Genomic DNA, 17,037 nt, shown 5'->3' with positions numbered 1-17,037 from the left:
GTATAGAGTGAAGCAAATATTTCTAAGTTCTTTTTAAGTCACTTAAATTCTGAATTAATCTAGCCAGAATAAATACCATAAGGTAATGTATTCCTGTTTCCATAGCATTTCCTTTGCTGTTAATATCATTCTTTTTAATGTTCATATTGAATACATCTTATTATGTGAGAACTATGCAAATGGCCTATAAAGCAGATAAGTGAGGACTGAAAGAAATTAGGGTCGTTTGAAGTTCATTATTAATAGAGTTCACATTTGCCAGCATACTTTTACTCTTAGAGAGCAGAAAAATAGTGTTTTTAGTGTTCTAATACAGACCTCGTAGTACTGGAGCAACCCAAAATGACAGTTCTACCATTTTCATCTTTCTCCTCATGTCAGATTTTTCAACAAATAGATATGAGTTAATACCTAATCGTTAAGTGGACAAAAGGTCATATTTCAATTGCTCAAGTCTAAATCCTGATGACTTCAATTAAATGATTTTAGTTATACCTACACCAGCTTAAGCTTAGTTTCCAATCTGGCAGGTTTCTGCATGGAATGTTATTTTCTGTTCTTCTTTTTATATACTTGTACGTTGATGTAAAAAGAAATATATCTAAGATTTGTGTCCATTTTTTATTTTTTTTTATTTATATGTTAATCAAAGATATTGTGGTTGACAAGATTACTTTCAGGATTGGAAAGTTCACTTGCACTTGTCTTTATCTCTTTTTCACCATTTCATACTCATTTTTAAAGGACATTTTTTCTTTTCATCTTGAAAGAAAAATAAAACAATGTATTTGTTCTTATATGTTCCTCTGAAATATCTTCTGTTTCTTTTAAGTTTAATAAAAATATTTTAGGTTTTTGAGGGCTGCTGGGTTCCATCCTTCTACAGACTGCTTAGCAAGGGGATGTGTCTCCCAGTAATTCTGAGTAATTCACTTAAAATTGCAGGAGTGCTTTTTCAATCATTTATCTCAGTGTACGCATAGATCTTTACCACATGAGCAATTGAACCAAAACTCAGTGTTAACTTTGAATCCAGTGTTACAAGAACCATCCAAGCTCGACAAATGCAGAACAAAAAAAATGTAAATCCTCACCTACAGTTGCAGAGAAGTTAGAGTAGGCAGAGTCATTGGTATATACAAAGGTAGAGTTATGGGAAGGAAGCACAGTGAAGTTGTGGATTCTTAGAGCTGGGTGAAACAACAAAAAATAAGCAAATAAGCAAAACAATGAATAAACACAATCAGAAATGAATTGACCAGTTCATATCTCTCAACATTACACAGATCATAGATGTTGGTCAGTGGCCTTTAAAATTATCATATGATCAACTGTCTCCAGTAATTTGTAAGTAGTACACAAGTGTTGCATCCTTTAACTACATAACTTAAGAAAATATAGTGTCACTAAAACCATTTTTAATTCCTGACAGGAACAGAAAAGGAAAAACTATGAAACAGTACAACTGCAACCAGATAAAGGGCTCTGAATACAATGAGGTCAGTAAGGAGCTGTGCAGTTATAACAAAAATCATTACACTGGTGCAAAAGTTATGGTCAGTTCAAGTTCTATGTTCTGTTCTGGGTTCCCTAGCACTAGACATGGACATACTGGAGCGAGCCTGGTGAAGGGCCACAGAGATGTTGAAGGCACTGGACACACCAGCAGAGGCTGAGACAGCTGGGATTGCTCAATAAGGAGAAGCGAAGGCTCAGGGATTTTATCAGTGTGAATAAACACCCCATGGAAAGAGCAAAGATAACACCAGACTCTCCCCAGTGGTATCCAGTGAAAAGATAAGAGGTAACGGGCACAAATTAAAACACAAGTAATTCTACTTAAACATAAGGAAAAAGCTTTTTAAATAATTAAAGAAAAATTATGAGAGAGTCAGATGCTGGAACAGGTTGTCCAGAGGGACTATGGAGCCTCCATCCTTGGAGATATTCAAACCCCAACCAGAAAGCCCTGAGCAACTGGCTCCAGCTCACCCTGCTCATGAGCCACCCAGGGGGTTGGAGGAGACGATCTCCAGGTGGGGCATTAAGCTCATCTGTTCTGCAGCTCTGAAGTCTAAGAGCTGCTGGCAAACATACACTATCAACAGGTTTAAAAGGACAGAATCAACATTACGGGGTTTCTACCTAGAACCATTTTGCCTGCTATAGTTTTGAGAGCCATCAAATTAATTTGGGTATCCAACAATAAAATTTTATTCTTTTTTCCCCTCCCATTTTGATAATTTAAAAGTACCTTGCACACAGTAATTATTTACCTTGGGCAGGCAAATAGATCTTGATGGAAAGCCTGCATAAGTAAATAGAGACATTGACTGGCATTGACTGGGGATTTAGACCAACTGGGCGCACAGGAGGAAAAGGCAAATGCTCAAAAAAATAAATAAATAAAAATAAAAATTCAATAGAAAATGCATGGAAAACTAGAGGTCATATTATAAAACCTGAACATGGCCACATATTTTTTTCTTTGCTATATTTTAAGTTTGTTTTTTTTTTTCCCTTCAATTGCTTCTACTGCTTTTATTGCCATGATAACCAAAAAATTAATTTGCTGATGCTGCCTCTTACAACACAAATGCATTGAGAGATATAAATCTGGCTTCACACACAATGACTTCAACAAATAAAATGGATTAACATGATGGACAGATTATGATGCTTCAAGTATTTAAGAGAAGAAACATGGAATGAAAATAATTGCATGAAATTATGATGAATGGGAGAAAAACAAGAAAGGCTAGCAATAAACAGAAGAGTTGTGTAATCAGAATGGTATCAAAAATAGAAAATTGTCACAGGCATTAGATTACAACAATAAAGAAAACTTTCATTGTATTTCAAAGTCAAATATCAGATAGGTACATAAAACTTCTGCTGGAAGCAGTTGAAATAATACCCATGTATTATAAGACTCAATATATGCAACTGCCAAGAATTTGAACTATCCACTAGAACATTAAGGAAAGAATTCAACATTGTCAAAATTGCACTGCAGAGAAAAGGACTTTTGGCTACTAGCATCCTCTGCAAACAATAGCAAGAAAAAGTCCTCCAAATCTTTTTTTTCCAGCAGTCATGCAGCTGGCTCATTTATAAAGTTCTTTAGCACAGTGTCATAATAGGAGTAAGAGACAATTGCTCATATAAGCCAGCCCTATTCATGTAAGAGAAGGTCTGTAGGATCAGGAGCTTAATATATTCTGCTTTTACTCTTCTGTGTTACTACTGGAAAGATTTCTGAATTGTATTGAAGTAATGTCATTTAACATGTTCTGAAAAACAATCTAACTAACATCGGTTATGCAATTACAATTTGTCCAACAGCTGTATGTCACATTAGATTTCATATATTCCTTTTAAGTACTTTAAATACATCTTGATAACACAAATGCTAAAACAATGCTAGGTAAGGAGTGCTTTACTCTGTTAGAAAGTACATGAGGTCCACTGTTAGAAAATCACATTAATACACTGTTAAAAATCTCATATGGTAACTTTTTGCAGGTCAAATTATGATCCTATTGAAGTTGGTGGGAATGCTGCCATCAGCCTCTAATGGGAGCAGAATATTGCCCAGATTTATTTCTGGTCAGCTAATTTAATTCCTTTAAGAAGTTTCCTGGAAAGATGGGTCAAACTGTTTGAGTTTAAAATACTTGAGCACCTATGGAATAAAAGGTTTCAGATATTTATAGAATTTTTTCCCCACTTAGGAACAGAGATTGATGTTGCCATTTTTGTGTAATAAATAGCAATAACTTTGCACTTGTGTAACATTTTTCATGTGAGGTTGTGAAGGTCCCTAACTCCTGATTTAATCTTCTGCAGTGATCTTTCTGGGAAAAGATATTACAGTCACCAGTAGTAACACTGCTGCTACTCTTCACAGTAGTACATAGTTTAGCTTGATGGCCAAGGTAGTCAGCCATAGTGTGAGAAATACTGGGGAATGTACATATATCAGCCCAACCTGGAACTGGCTAAGTAGTCAGAAGAAAAAACAGTTCTCATGTGAAAATTACTAAGGGATCTTTGAGCCTCAGAAGGAGGCAAAATGAAGCTGAAAGTTTCATCTGAAAGGTGCGACCCTACAAGCTCATAACGCAGCAGTGGGGTATTGTGCCTCAGTCAAAACTCCATGAGTTACATCCCCTGCACATCCCTAGGAAGCTCTCACCCCACTTTAAAATATCAGAATCAGAAAACTGCTGAAACCAAAGAGACTACATTTTAAAATCATTCCTTCTGATATGCTAGAATTGTGACAACTGACTCTTTCAAATCAGTGAGGGTTTTGTTTTACCAAGCCTCACATAATTTTTGCCCAACTGGAGAGAAAAAATTATTAAAAAAAAAAAAAAAGAAACCTATTGCTGCAATACAATTTTTAAGGAAGTATCCAAAACAAAATAAAAATGAGTAAGATACATCCAGATAAAAGCCTACCCTTCTTTTTCTGTGCATACTATGTGCAACTTTCAAAAATGTCTGCAGAGTTTAGGCATTTAACTCCTTTTAAAAATCTAAAAGAATCAGGCATTTTCACAGCCGACATAGCCAAAGATCTCAGTTACTGAGCTTATTAGTGCATGTTATGCATGTACCAAGCCAACTAATAACAGTGTTATTTCAATGACTCTTTGGGTCATAAACCATTTCTCTTTATAACCTTAACAATGCGTAGACAGCCCATAAAATGTCTGAGAATACTCTATAAAAATCAGTTCTCAAATACAATATCATTTGGACATCAAAGCACTGCAAAAACATTAACTTTAAAGAAAATCTCAACTGCCGTGTTAAAAAAGCTAACTACTTTCATTTCTCCTGCTCCCTATCTACTTACAGACTGACACAAATACTTATATTATTGCCATTGTCAATGAGTCCTTTGTCTACCTCCATTCGTATCCCGAAACTCATGAATTCCATCCACATCTTCCAATGGCCAGTAATGGGAAGCTGATGCAAGAACTTTGAACCCTTTCAAGGAAACACAGACGAACAGGTTGTTAAAGTAAGGCCCAACAAGGAGTGTAGCAAGTCTCCACAAAGAAGAACAATAAAGAAAGTCAATAGGTTAAGTAAAACAAGATAGAGCATGTAAATAAAATACTGCACATAAGCAAGACCGTAAATCAAAATGGCAGAGGAGATTAAAGCCAGATATCTGATTGACCACTGCAGAGAACCTCTGTTTTTAAAATTCAGCTGATTATTATTCTAATTACACTTAAAATGCATAACCATCTCTGACCAAATCTCTGCTAGTGTATCAGGCAGCATTCATCAAAGTAACTGTTGAGGAGCTGGTCTGATAATTTTAAGATCTCACCCAGGTTTTAAACACATCACGGATAGTACGATGCACCAAGAAGAGAATGCACAGTGGGAATGTTCAGCCTCTGCAGCATGCTTTTCCTACTCCTACCTCCTCCACAGAGGACTCTACTACCCATGGTTAAATTGAATTGGAGAAGATGCTAGAGAGTTCCAAGGACTCTTCTTCTTGAAACGCACTGCAAAACCAGTGCAACACCTTCAGGTTATATTAATACAAGCATTTTTCACCTTTGTTGTCTGTGGAGAAACATTAGTCAGAAACAGTACTTGATGCTGGAGGGCCTGCAATGCAGGTGATTGTATACATACCCGTGCAGTTGTTACTGCACAGCCTAGCCTTCCTGATATCTCCAAGTAATTCACACTTTAACTGTGTCATATAGCAGAACTATACCCTTAAACAGAAGGAATTTGATGTTCCTCAAGAGAAGGGGTTCCAGAATAACCAACACATGGGGGGTGGAGGGAAGAATCCCCTCCTCCCCATACAGCATTAGCTGTTCCTTCAGAACTGCCTTCACTACACCAAAATCAGAACGTCTCCTTGTGGCCAGTAAGAACATTTTGTTTTCAAAAATGTCCTCCTGAGCACCAAGCGTACAAGCTGACAAAAGCAGGACATCTGCTGGTTTCCATTGGTCTAATTGCTACCAGTTAGAACAGAGTTTAGGAGATGTGATTACTCAAACCTGAGCAGAAGTGGGCTGTCCAATGCAATCAAATTTTGTGTTAAGATAACGATTCTATTTTAAGGGTATATCATTAATAATGTAGGAAAACATGAACTGTAATTTCTTATTATCTTGTTAGCTGCAAGAAATCCTTTATTCTCAAAATAATTAATTTAACCAGCTGTTCCGGAAGAAATTGATAATCTCCTATATCCAAGAAAGTTTCAGAATGTTGATACAGATACACAGAAGTTTTACTGTGAATACAAATGAGAATATTTTGTTCAACCTCACAGCATATCATCCTATTAGCTTGAGTTAATCTTTTCTTTTGGGTGGGAACAGAGAGGAAGTATTTATAAAACCAGCATTTTCTACTCAGATTTCAGTCAAATTTCAAATTTGGTGATTGTTTGGAGTTGGTTTGGGGTTCTCCCTTAACCTCCTTCTCCCATATAAGAAAGTATTGAAAGGTATCAAGCATAAGAATCCTCTTTCCTTCTCTCCTCCACATCTTCGTTCATACAATGAACTTCTTCCACAGATTTGTTCCCACAATGATCCCTCTAACCTCCTTGAACTCCCTGACTACCATTTTTGTTAGTAATTTCTATAAAACACCCTTGTTTTTTTTTAAAACACCCTCTCTATAAAACACTCCTAATCCTTCTGGGGTCTCCAAATGAAGTGAAGCAAAACTTATTTATAAAATTACACATATGTGTAGTTCCTTGCCCTACAGTTTTATGTTGTTTTGTTTTTTGTTCCCAAGCAATCTTTCAAGAGCCTGAGGGACAAAACAGAAAAGTCTTTTAAATATCACTTAAACTGTCATACACCATAGAAAAGCTCCCCAAACCTTGTGAAAATGGTGTGCAAATTAAAACAAAACACAGTATCCTTTGTCCTCTGCTTCTTTACTCTAGAGAGAACAAAACTGCTTGCCTACTGGATAATTATTCTATCATTTTAGAGTTCTGTATACAAATGAGATTTCTTTACAATGGACTCGGAGGAGCAAAAATATTATTTTCATGTTATTTTCGTCCTAAATTTTCTTGCCCACACAGAGGAGTTTTGAGCTCTTTTGATGTCTCCCATCCTCATGTTATACTCTTAGAGCTGCAATGCAGACAGGAACTTAAGGCTAAGAGTACAAAGCTGGCAAATTTGCTAAAAGTCACAACAAACAATTGCAGATTTGAAAACACAGAACTACAAGCAGCTCTGCATTTCGTGGCAATACACAAACTACTCAGATTCCCTTCTGAACTAAACTATGCCAAAGATATCTAAGAAGTGATTCATAATTGACCAGGATCTATTATTGGCCTACCTAACTAGGAATGTTTGCTGTTGTCATAGAGGTTTTCCCAGAGAGTTGGAGCATGAGTGTAAATAGATGAGGCAGGGATGTGTTTGGAGAAATGGATGTGGTTCTATGGTTACATTTCTTCTGAATACTTGAAAAATACAGAGAAAAGCATAGTTGCTACAAAAGGAGAAAGCTACTGTCAAAGTAAAAGAATAATGACACTGAATAAGTATGCACAAAGCCAAATCTGAAAATTCCAGGCAACCCAAACTCAACAAGCTGTGTGGAAAAGCACTCTGAGGGAACAGGCTGTAGGAACAAGCTTTAATTTGCATAAACTAAATCTGGGTATGTGTTCAGTTCTGTCTTCAAAGAGCATATTCTAGCTGCTGCAAAAAGAATTAAAGTGATGAGGTTCTACGGTATGAAGAGCATCCACATAGGCAACCTGTGCTAGTGTACCTCCAGCCAGCCCTCAAACTACCTGCTCTATTTTGCAGAGCACAGAACATGCCTGCTGTTTCACAGTGTGCTTATATGCAAATAGTTCTTGCTTCCATTAACACACCTACCTTTAATATCTGGGGGAGAAGGATTAAAGATAACAGAGGTGATAGAAAAACATAGAAAAATAGAGAAGAACAGTCAGATAAGAAGAATCCAGGGAGAAAATGAATTGATGCCAGAAACTATGTCACAACGTGGCATGAGTTTCATTAGCGGTAGCATCACAACAATGGCATTCCTGTGGCTGGCATCAAACAAACCCACCCCTAAGGAGAAGCTATACTCTAAAAACCTTACATTTATAAGATGGGAAAAAAAAATGGGCAAAGAAAATGGGAAACAAAAGAGATACAGCAAAGAAGTGATTTTCTCGGGCCATGCCGCATGTTGGTGGCTTTCCTAGCTCCCAGTTCTGAGCTATATAAAGCCATGCTGCCACCCCACTTGCAGCCAATCAGCCCCGAGAAGCTTTCCAAAAACAAATACCTGGTGCACTGAATTCAGCTTATACTTGTACCAATACTTCAATGGGTAACTGCTCTGTGTTCAGAACAAAATCACAAGGCTTGTTTACAGCCTTGTAACTGGGACTGATGCTTTCTGGATTTGAGCGCTTCCCCACAGACACCGTATACAAACTAAATGTTGTACAGCTTCCCCCCTTTTTGAGGGAGGCCTTTTTCTCCCTTATGGCTCTATTGGCCAGAAGCCAGTAATCCTCACCTATAGGAAATGAGATGGTGTTTCTTTGTTTTTGAGTGAAGGCAGAACAAAAGATACTAACTGGTCTGAAGATACTGCAATAGCAGACAACATGGCTCTCCATATCACACTGTATTTTATTTTGAACATAATTATATATGGTGAAAACTTAGAAGCACAAAGCAATACATGAATTGGTAAAGCAGTAAAATTGTACTTGTACACCACCATGAGGCTTGAGGTTAAACTATTTATATAAACAGAAGAATTCTGCAGTTACACACACAGACCCCCAATAAGCTCTGAGTTTTTCTGCATTGAAAACAGATGAGATTTTTAATATGCTCTATAACCAATTTTAACTTAAGCATGAAGGCTGGGAGGAGGGTAGATAGCTTGAAGCCTTGGCAAAGTACTACAAAACACATAAACTGGCATATCTAACTGTAAATCAAATAATTTAAAACACTGAACACTAAGACCTTGATAAAAAAAAAAAAAAAGAAAAGAAAGAAAAAGAAAAAAAAAAAGCCTGTGTAGAAGTCTGATTCAGAAATTCATGCTCAAAAAGGTAATAAACACTGTATAGAGGAATTCTCTATTTATCAAATACAAGTCATTTTTCTCCAAATATATTTCTATGCAGAATATTTAGTAGGTAGTGAATTTAAACTAAGCAGGATGATCAGGCTTTATTATATTTTTAATACAGAGCTTACGTTCAAATGTGGGATGACTGTTTCTTTAGAGCTACAAAAAATGAAAAATACAAACCAAAATGCAAATAAAAAAAAAAAAAGAGCAATTAAATATTTAAGCATATTGCCATAAAATATAAATGGAACATTCCTTACCTGGGTGTTTGAGTAGCTGGGAATAGTTTCCATACACCTGCACATAAAACATTTTATAATGAGAGAAAGTGAGGCAAAACTTGCTAAGAGGAATCCAAATATATCTTAATGCTGACCATATTCAGAACATTACCTGATACTGGAACTGAAATAAAATCAGCAAAGAATAATGACAACAGAGCAGAGATAATAAATTCTCCATGGTCTATTTAAGGTTAAAAGTACAACCAAGATCAAATTCCTGTAAGATTTCAATCATAAGTTTTCCTTAGCTACTTTTCGTATTAAAAGGGACATTTTCCGTGCAAGTTCAAAAAGTCTGTTCCTCCAGTGATGATATAATATCCTTCCAGACCCTTTAAGTAGTATTTGCTTGCTTCACACTTTGATCTCTTCATTTAACCATAAATAAATTACTATGATTTGAGAAAAATTAAAAGAAATGTGCATCAGATCCGAAAGTTGTACTGTTCCATGGAAAGAAGTCAAGTATTTCTGTTAGAATCTGTGCCAAAAAGAAAATATCTTGTTTTCAACTTTCTTCCTATGGTCTTTTCCTTTCAATTACTTTCACGTTGTCAGAGATCTGAAGCCAGTTTTGGTTTTGCTAGCAAGAAAATGTACTTCCTTATAGCGCATAGAGCATATAACTCGCACTATTTCCTCAGGAACTGAGCTGAAAAGAGTTGCTAACTCCTCGCTTGTCCAGCTCACGTTTGCACCTCCATCCCAGATCTTTTTGGGTGGAGAGCAAGTCTGAGTGATGTCATGCTTTCTTCTCAAACTTTGTCCCATTCTGGTACTCTATTTATATCACGTTGCTGCTGTCTCTTTTCTGGGTCCTAACACCAGCCAGCTAGGAACAAGTGGAAACAAGTTAATGTGCTTCAGCAAACAGATTAAAGAGATTACAGTTCTTAGCAATCTGCACACTCAGAGAAGATGCAAAGCCAGAACAATTGCTCCTAATTCAAATGTTTAAGAACAAAAGAACAGATTTTGGACAGAAACTGTTGGAGGAAAGCTAAGAGCTATTCATTAAAACAACAGTTTGTATTTTTTTAAAGAAACAGGACCTTTGAAAAAATATTGATTTAAATCACACAGCATTGAGGAATTCGTTTTACTGTGTCCCTGTCAAGAAGGGGAAACTGAGGCACTAGCCATTTCACTGATTTGCTCAAAGTTGCCTGTCAAAGCTAGCAAAAAAATAAAATAAAAATAAAAATAAAAATAAAAAATAGATTACTTCTATAATAGCCACGGCAATATTATTCTTTGATAAAAATAAAAGCAATTACATTTAAGTATTTTTAGAAGAGCATCCCAATTACACTAAGCTGTACCACAAATAACAACCAACTTTTTATATGTTAAAGAAAAATAGTAGCTAGAACTAGTTGATATTTTCATTTACTCTTCTCATTAATGTTAAAATCTTGCTTTCAGAAACAAGTTCTCTTCACTTTTCTTTTTCAGTGAAAAACTGAAACAATAACACTAAACAAAATTTGATAAACCCTCCATCTCCATAAGCCCTGTTCATCTCTTCCCCATATTTCCATATCAACCCCTTATTCATCCTGACACGAGCTATACATAGGTGATGTAAGGAAGACCAGAAACTAAAATTCGGAATCAGATCATGTTAACATCTCAGCAAAATTCAAATTGCCTTTTCTCTTGCCAAAAATTTTCAGTAAATTAGAACTTTCAGCACATGATGTTTTGTCAACCAGGAAAACACTCTCTAAATAGAAGTCATTCTGACATGTAGTTGTCCTTCCCTCCCCATACATCCATTTGGTGGTTCTTGGCCCCATTTCTACAGGTGTCCATATAAGCCTATATTTGCCTGGTTCCTCTTCTGAGCTCTACTCCTTCCATGGTCCTAGCCCTCTTTCTTACTTGCCCACTTCTTAACCACAACATTTGCACCAAACTCTTGGCTAAAGCCAACTATTATTTTTTTTTTTTAATGAAAGTTTTCTAATGACCCTTTCTGTAGGGCTTAGGTAGCTGGAAGCCCAGCAGGTTGCCTCGTGACAATGGGCCCGGTTCACCCAGCTGGCTGCCCAGAGGCAGTGAACTTCTGAAGCTTCTGGTGGTAACCATCTCCTTGCTAGGAGCTGGGTAGGTGGGACTCCAGAGTCCAAGGACTGAAGGGACCATACTTAATTTTGGAAGATGCTCATGCCACATGAATTGCCATATGTTATCAAAATCAAATATTAAAAAATTTCAATATCACCAAAAAAACATATTTGGTTTGTAAGCTTGCTTTGGGATCTAAACAAAATACTTTTGAGAATTCTGAACTTCAGTTCCTAAAAAAATTTTTTTTGCACTTAGTATAACTAGTCGGAAGGCACTAATTCACTGAAAAAAGCCAGTCTGAGTTTTGCTTATTTCCGTCTAGTACTTTTTATTTATTTATTTATTTATTTATTTCATTATATAAAGACTCCTTCCATCATCCTTGTTAGCCAGAAACTCCTCTATAACCTGAAGGAAGAAGAGGAATCCCTTGTAAACCCCAGGAAGTCTGCATCACATAGTAACAAGTAGAGCCACACTTAGAAATAGAAAGTTGCAGCTAAAAATCATGAGAAATATTAAAATATAAAAAGAGAAAGACAGGAATTTGAAATATTTGCCAAGAGAGGCCTGTCAAGGGAAAGAATATGCTTACCAAAACAATTGTGAGAATCCAAGCAAACATGTTCACTGCCAGAAATTTTTGTGGAAACAGCAAATTGCAAGCAGACATCAGAGATTATTTGCAGAAACAAATTCTGAATGTATTCGTGTGATCCTCTGGAAACCTGATCTGAAAAGTCACAATGCTGCTACCACAGACCAGAGGTAGCACTGGGCATCTTGTGTGCAAACCAGAATAACTGATCCAATGCTCAGAAGACAAACAATCGCAGCGGATTGCTCTTGAATAACCTGCAGATAAAATAACCTTCACTTAAAGTACTTGCATGTCAATAAGAGCACAAAGCTCTGCATATACCGGGTAACTGTGGACAGCCTGAGCTCAGCAGCTGGAGAGGTTTCTCCCCAGGACAGCTAAGGGAGCTCTAGTCCCGCTAAGGGGGTGAGGAAGGGAGGAGCTGTGACCCCCATGGAACAGCACTGGGGGAACTCCCTGAAAGGCTTCTCGATTTTCTGCCCCACTTAAGCAGAGGGAAGAAAGTGGCCAGGTGGGAGCTGCTGTGCACCTTGGACATTGTTGACACGCAGAATGAACTCCCCAAACAGAACAGAAGGAGGTCTGACGGGCTGCAGAAACAGCTAACAGCTTGCAAGCAGCACTGGAAAAATCACACACCCCATTTTTTTCCCCTCTCCTCTCTTTTTTTTTTCGGTGTGTGTATGTGTGTGTATGGCAGCACACTTCCAAACAAAAAGGTTTCATCTCAAAAGAAAAATCCTTATGACTTATGTCAGTGATTTCAGTTGCAACACTTTTACCACAATAATGAGTGCGACTTATCATGAGATGATTAAACTTCACTTTCAATTTCAGCTTTCCTTGCTCACCTCATTGTTCATTCTGGATAATTATATTATTAAAACAAAAAATTAAAAGTGATGCAGCTGATATTTACCAGGAAATGAAAAACACCTTGACGTTAAAAATCTTTATTGCTAACTATGCAAATACAAGCAAAGAGAGTAATCCTTTAAAGAATTTGTTTTACACCGCAGAAGACAATCCGTAATAGTTTTCTACCTTTGCTTTCATTTGAATCATTAACTCTCCACAAGAGAGCTGGTGCATAATTGGCATTGAAATGTTTTATCAAATATCTTAGATTTAATCTTAATATATTCCTTTCTAACTGCTAGATTTTGTTAAACTTCTCTACTATCACAGTCTCTTCTAATACACCAACAAATATTCCGGATGAAAATTGCTCCCTAGTCAAACTATTTATCTGTCAGTAATAGAAACTATTAACTAGGTTGTTATAGCACCTACGTACTTAAATTTGTAATTTTAGTGCTAATTTTTCTGGCTTGTCATGGACCTGCAGTGTAAGTAGCTGTAGAACTGCTGTTACTTAACTCGAGTTACACGGAACAGATCTGTAACTACAATCAGCTGTCCTTTATCACAGGGAACATCCAGGGCAACTCGGCTGGTTCTCTTGGAACTGTTCAGATATGTACATATGTGCACCTTGATTATATTTGCGCACCTGCGAGGAACGAAAACAAGATTGTGCCATACATACTGCCATGTCAATACACATGTTTGTGTACGGTCATTTCCATAATGAGTGTGTTAGCTGCTCACAGAGCTTCAAAGCAGGTGCAGTTTTTACAAAAGAAGCTGTCAACTCTTAGCAGTTTATTACCTCTTCCTTATACAACATTATTCCAACCTAAAATTGTGAGCCCACACCAAAGAAAAGGTGGATTTTTTTGTTTGTTTGTTTTTAAATAATCACCTTTGTGATAAGTTCTTCCTAAACCTATGAAGTTGACCTTAGGACTCTAGCAGTGGGAAATGCCTTGCACTGCTCTCAGGTCAGGTTTGATATATTCGCAACCAGAACAATACACAGTCACTGTACTCAGAAACTCCCGCAGAGTTAACATTCAACGGAGAGGACAAGGACTTCACAGAGTCCCCTCCCTACAGTTACTGTAGGAGGACAAAATACAGAAAGGGACAGGCTGGAGAAGCTGTCCCTGCTCATAGCCACTCTCCCTACATTTGATGGAGAATCTCCATCATTCCTTTGGTCCTCCTTTGGCTTGGGCAGCCCTGTCTCTATACCCGTCTGGATTTTGCAGTTACCCTCCTAAACCAGGAGCTGTGTCCTGAAATGCTACATCAGCCTTTGTCCCCCTTTCTAAGGTTTAACAGGCTACAGCAAAAGCCACTCTACCACTGTAGTCACTGCAGAGTTTATAAGCAGAAAAGGGAGTTCCCTATATATATATATTTTTTTTCTTTACTAGCTACAAGTCTGATTTTTTTTTTTTTTTGTACTGGGTACAAAGTCTGCATTGCAGATACTTATATCCAGACTCAAAGCTGCCTCTTTCACTGTGTAGCTCATTTCAGCCATTCAAAGGAGACACAGATTGGTTTACACCAGCTCCACCCCAGTCACCAAGACTGACTTCCAGTTTGTCTTTTGGAAGAAAAATCTAGTCCCATATCATGACACAGGTCCAACTTGCATTTGGCAGCACTTAAAACAAAAGCACAGTAGTTGGAAGGATTGTTTCGGTTTGATTTTTCCTTTTCCAACATCTTATTTCTTTTTTGAGCATGGGAACTGAAAGAGCTCATTAGAATGCATTGGCTGAAAACATTTCTGTATTGAAGTATCTTGCAAGTAGTTAATGCCTTTTTTAAAGTACATCAGAAGACAGCACTTTGTTAACTAGTTCTGTTTTATAATATAGGTAATTTACCCCTATATTGGAAATGAAAAAATGAGAACAGAGGCAGAAGTTATGTTACTTGAAGTCAACTCTTTATCCAGGTGAACTAGTTATCTAGAATGAAGTACTGCATATTGATTATTAGTATTTTGATCAGTGGTTCCAGCAAGTTTGTTGTATTCTCTCAACTTTTTCTTTAATTTAAAAACCACTGCTATTGAAGCAGCTTCTTTCAATTTCAGCAAATCCTCTTTCATCAAGAGAACAATTTTCTTAGGGTAGAATCCTGCACTATTTAGAGATAGCTATTGGTTACAGGCTGCCCCAAACAAGTTCTTAATGACATATTCATAGACACCAAAGAATGTATTTCCCTCCCTATGCTCTTCCCTTGTTGTATTACAATAAATAATGATGGAAGGCAGCATTAATCGATAGAGTAACTACAAGAGTTTTAATAAAAGAAGAAACACTGTAGCGCCCCTGATTTTAGAGAAAAGCAGGAAAACAAATCTCAGTCAAAACTGGAAGACATTAAAATTCACCAACTGATGATATATTAGTGTCATCGTATTAACCTGTATGGATGTATGGGACAGGGACAAGGCAGAAGACACTGACTCCTGCTTTAAGATTTCTTGCATTCTCCTTTCCTCACAGGATGGACTGCACAAATAGCTTGGGTAACATATCATAGCACTCTTGTGTGCTGGGAAGAATTAATTTGCTTCTGTTCTCAGGCGTCTAACAACTACACTCCCTTTTCATTGTAATCCCTTAAATATAATCCTGATGTGCATTATGTAACTACCAGTGAAAATCTAGCATATAATAAGTTTTATTTGAACTTAAAAATACACTTACCCCCCTGTACTTTCATAACTCACTGGGCAATTCTAAGTAAACAAATATACAAGTGATTTTTTTTGAGTTCTTGTTTAGAAAGTAACATGTATTCTCAAAGATGTGTTATTTCTTGTTATTAGACTGAGATCTTCATAGTCAGTGATTGCTACAATCCCTCTATTCTATGAAATAGTAAATATCCTTTGAACTGTGGATACCTATGAGAACAAGAGATTTACCCATGTTCTTAGAACTAAAGAAAAATAAACATTTGGTCTTTTTTCTTTTAGCACCTTCCCAACCAACAGCTAGCACCTTTAGTTAAAGTTTAGGTTTGTAAGTTTTGTCTAGGGCTGTAAAAAATTGCAGTACCATTTAAAGTTTTTTGCAGTACCATTTAAAGTTTTCCATTTAAACTTTGAAATGAATAAATCACATGTAAAAGTGCTTTTTATTAGGAAAAAAAAAAATAAAAGATGTGAATAGTTTTCATGAACGGTATGTGGAACCTCCATTATTGGAGGCCCTGAAGGACAGGCTGCACAGATGATTGTCAGGCATACCATGAAAATCGTCTGCCTCACCTTGCAGCACAAGGATGAGGTAAATTAGTTCTTTTGGTGCATTCCAGCTGTATTTTACAACAATGACCTCAGAAGTCACAAAATCATGGCATTTCTATAATCTTCTTTCTCATTTATTTATTTTGTCACAGGCAAATATTAATTTTGACAAAAATCATCACTGACTCTCAGTGGAAAGTCTTGTAATAACAAATTTGAATTTACAACACAGAACAAAAAATACCCTAACCAAAAAAAAAACAAAACACTCAAGACACAATAAAGATAATAAAGAACAACTTTAACAAAAAAATAAAACCAAGACACTCTAGACCTATGGAAAAGCATTATGCATAAATCCTTGTACAGGCTATACAAACTAGTACAATCTGCGAGACGTACACTGCCTTTGAAAGAACACTGCTATAGGAGGGGCACAGATGTTTTACTAGCATGAGGAATAGTTGCTAATAAAATCTGTATTTATAAACTGCGTTACTGTGATTAACAGTAAGACGATTCTTGATCCATCCACCTTCTCAGAGCTGTGATCTTTAACAGTGCAACTAGAAGGACACGTGAGCAGCTCTCAGATGTGCCGCAGCAAGCTACTTCACGAGTCCTTCACTGGGCCCCCAACTCTCGTGTGCAGGTGGGTCCATCCCAATCACTGCTAATGAGCCACTCAAATCCTTCTCAGAGCAGTAAAGAACCACATAAGCTATGAAAAAGCTTCATTACTGGAAGAACCTCAGGCATTAAAGTTCTTATTTGCACAACACAATCTAGCAAAAGACAATCCA

The 17,037-nt window shown here is 36.9% G+C and overlaps 1 protein-coding gene across 2 annotated transcripts in view; it reads right to left on the bottom strand.

Moving 5' to 3' along the window:
* ADGRD1 (adhesion G protein-coupled receptor D1) overlaps positions 1–10,218 on the bottom strand; it is a 157,566-nt gene extending 147,348 nt beyond the window's left edge. The window contains exons 1-4 of one of the 2 annotated variants that reach the window (XM_080559658.1): positions 9,547–10,218; positions 9,414–9,450; positions 4,921–5,004; positions 1,095–1,190 (exon numbers count right to left, since the gene is read on the bottom strand). In XM_080559658.1, the coding sequence (XP_080415784.1) occupies positions 1,095–1,190; positions 4,921–5,004; positions 9,414–9,450; positions 9,547–9,615 (286 nt within the window). In that variant the 5' untranslated portion in view covers positions 9,616–10,218. The remainder of the gene's footprint in view (positions 1–1,094; positions 1,191–4,920; positions 5,005–9,413; positions 9,451–9,546) is intronic. The other variant, XM_080559659.1, reaches the window with a different exon arrangement.
* Positions 10,219–17,037: the final 6,819 nt, after the last annotated feature.

This window comes from Anser brachyrhynchus (genome assembly GCF_964034855.1).
Source record: "Anser brachyrhynchus genome assembly, chromosome: 17".
NCBI lineage: Eukaryota > Metazoa > Chordata > Aves > Anseriformes > Anatidae > Anser > Anser brachyrhynchus.
Note: the sequence above shows the minus strand (reverse complement) of the source record. Positions and strands in the feature narration are given on the sequence as shown.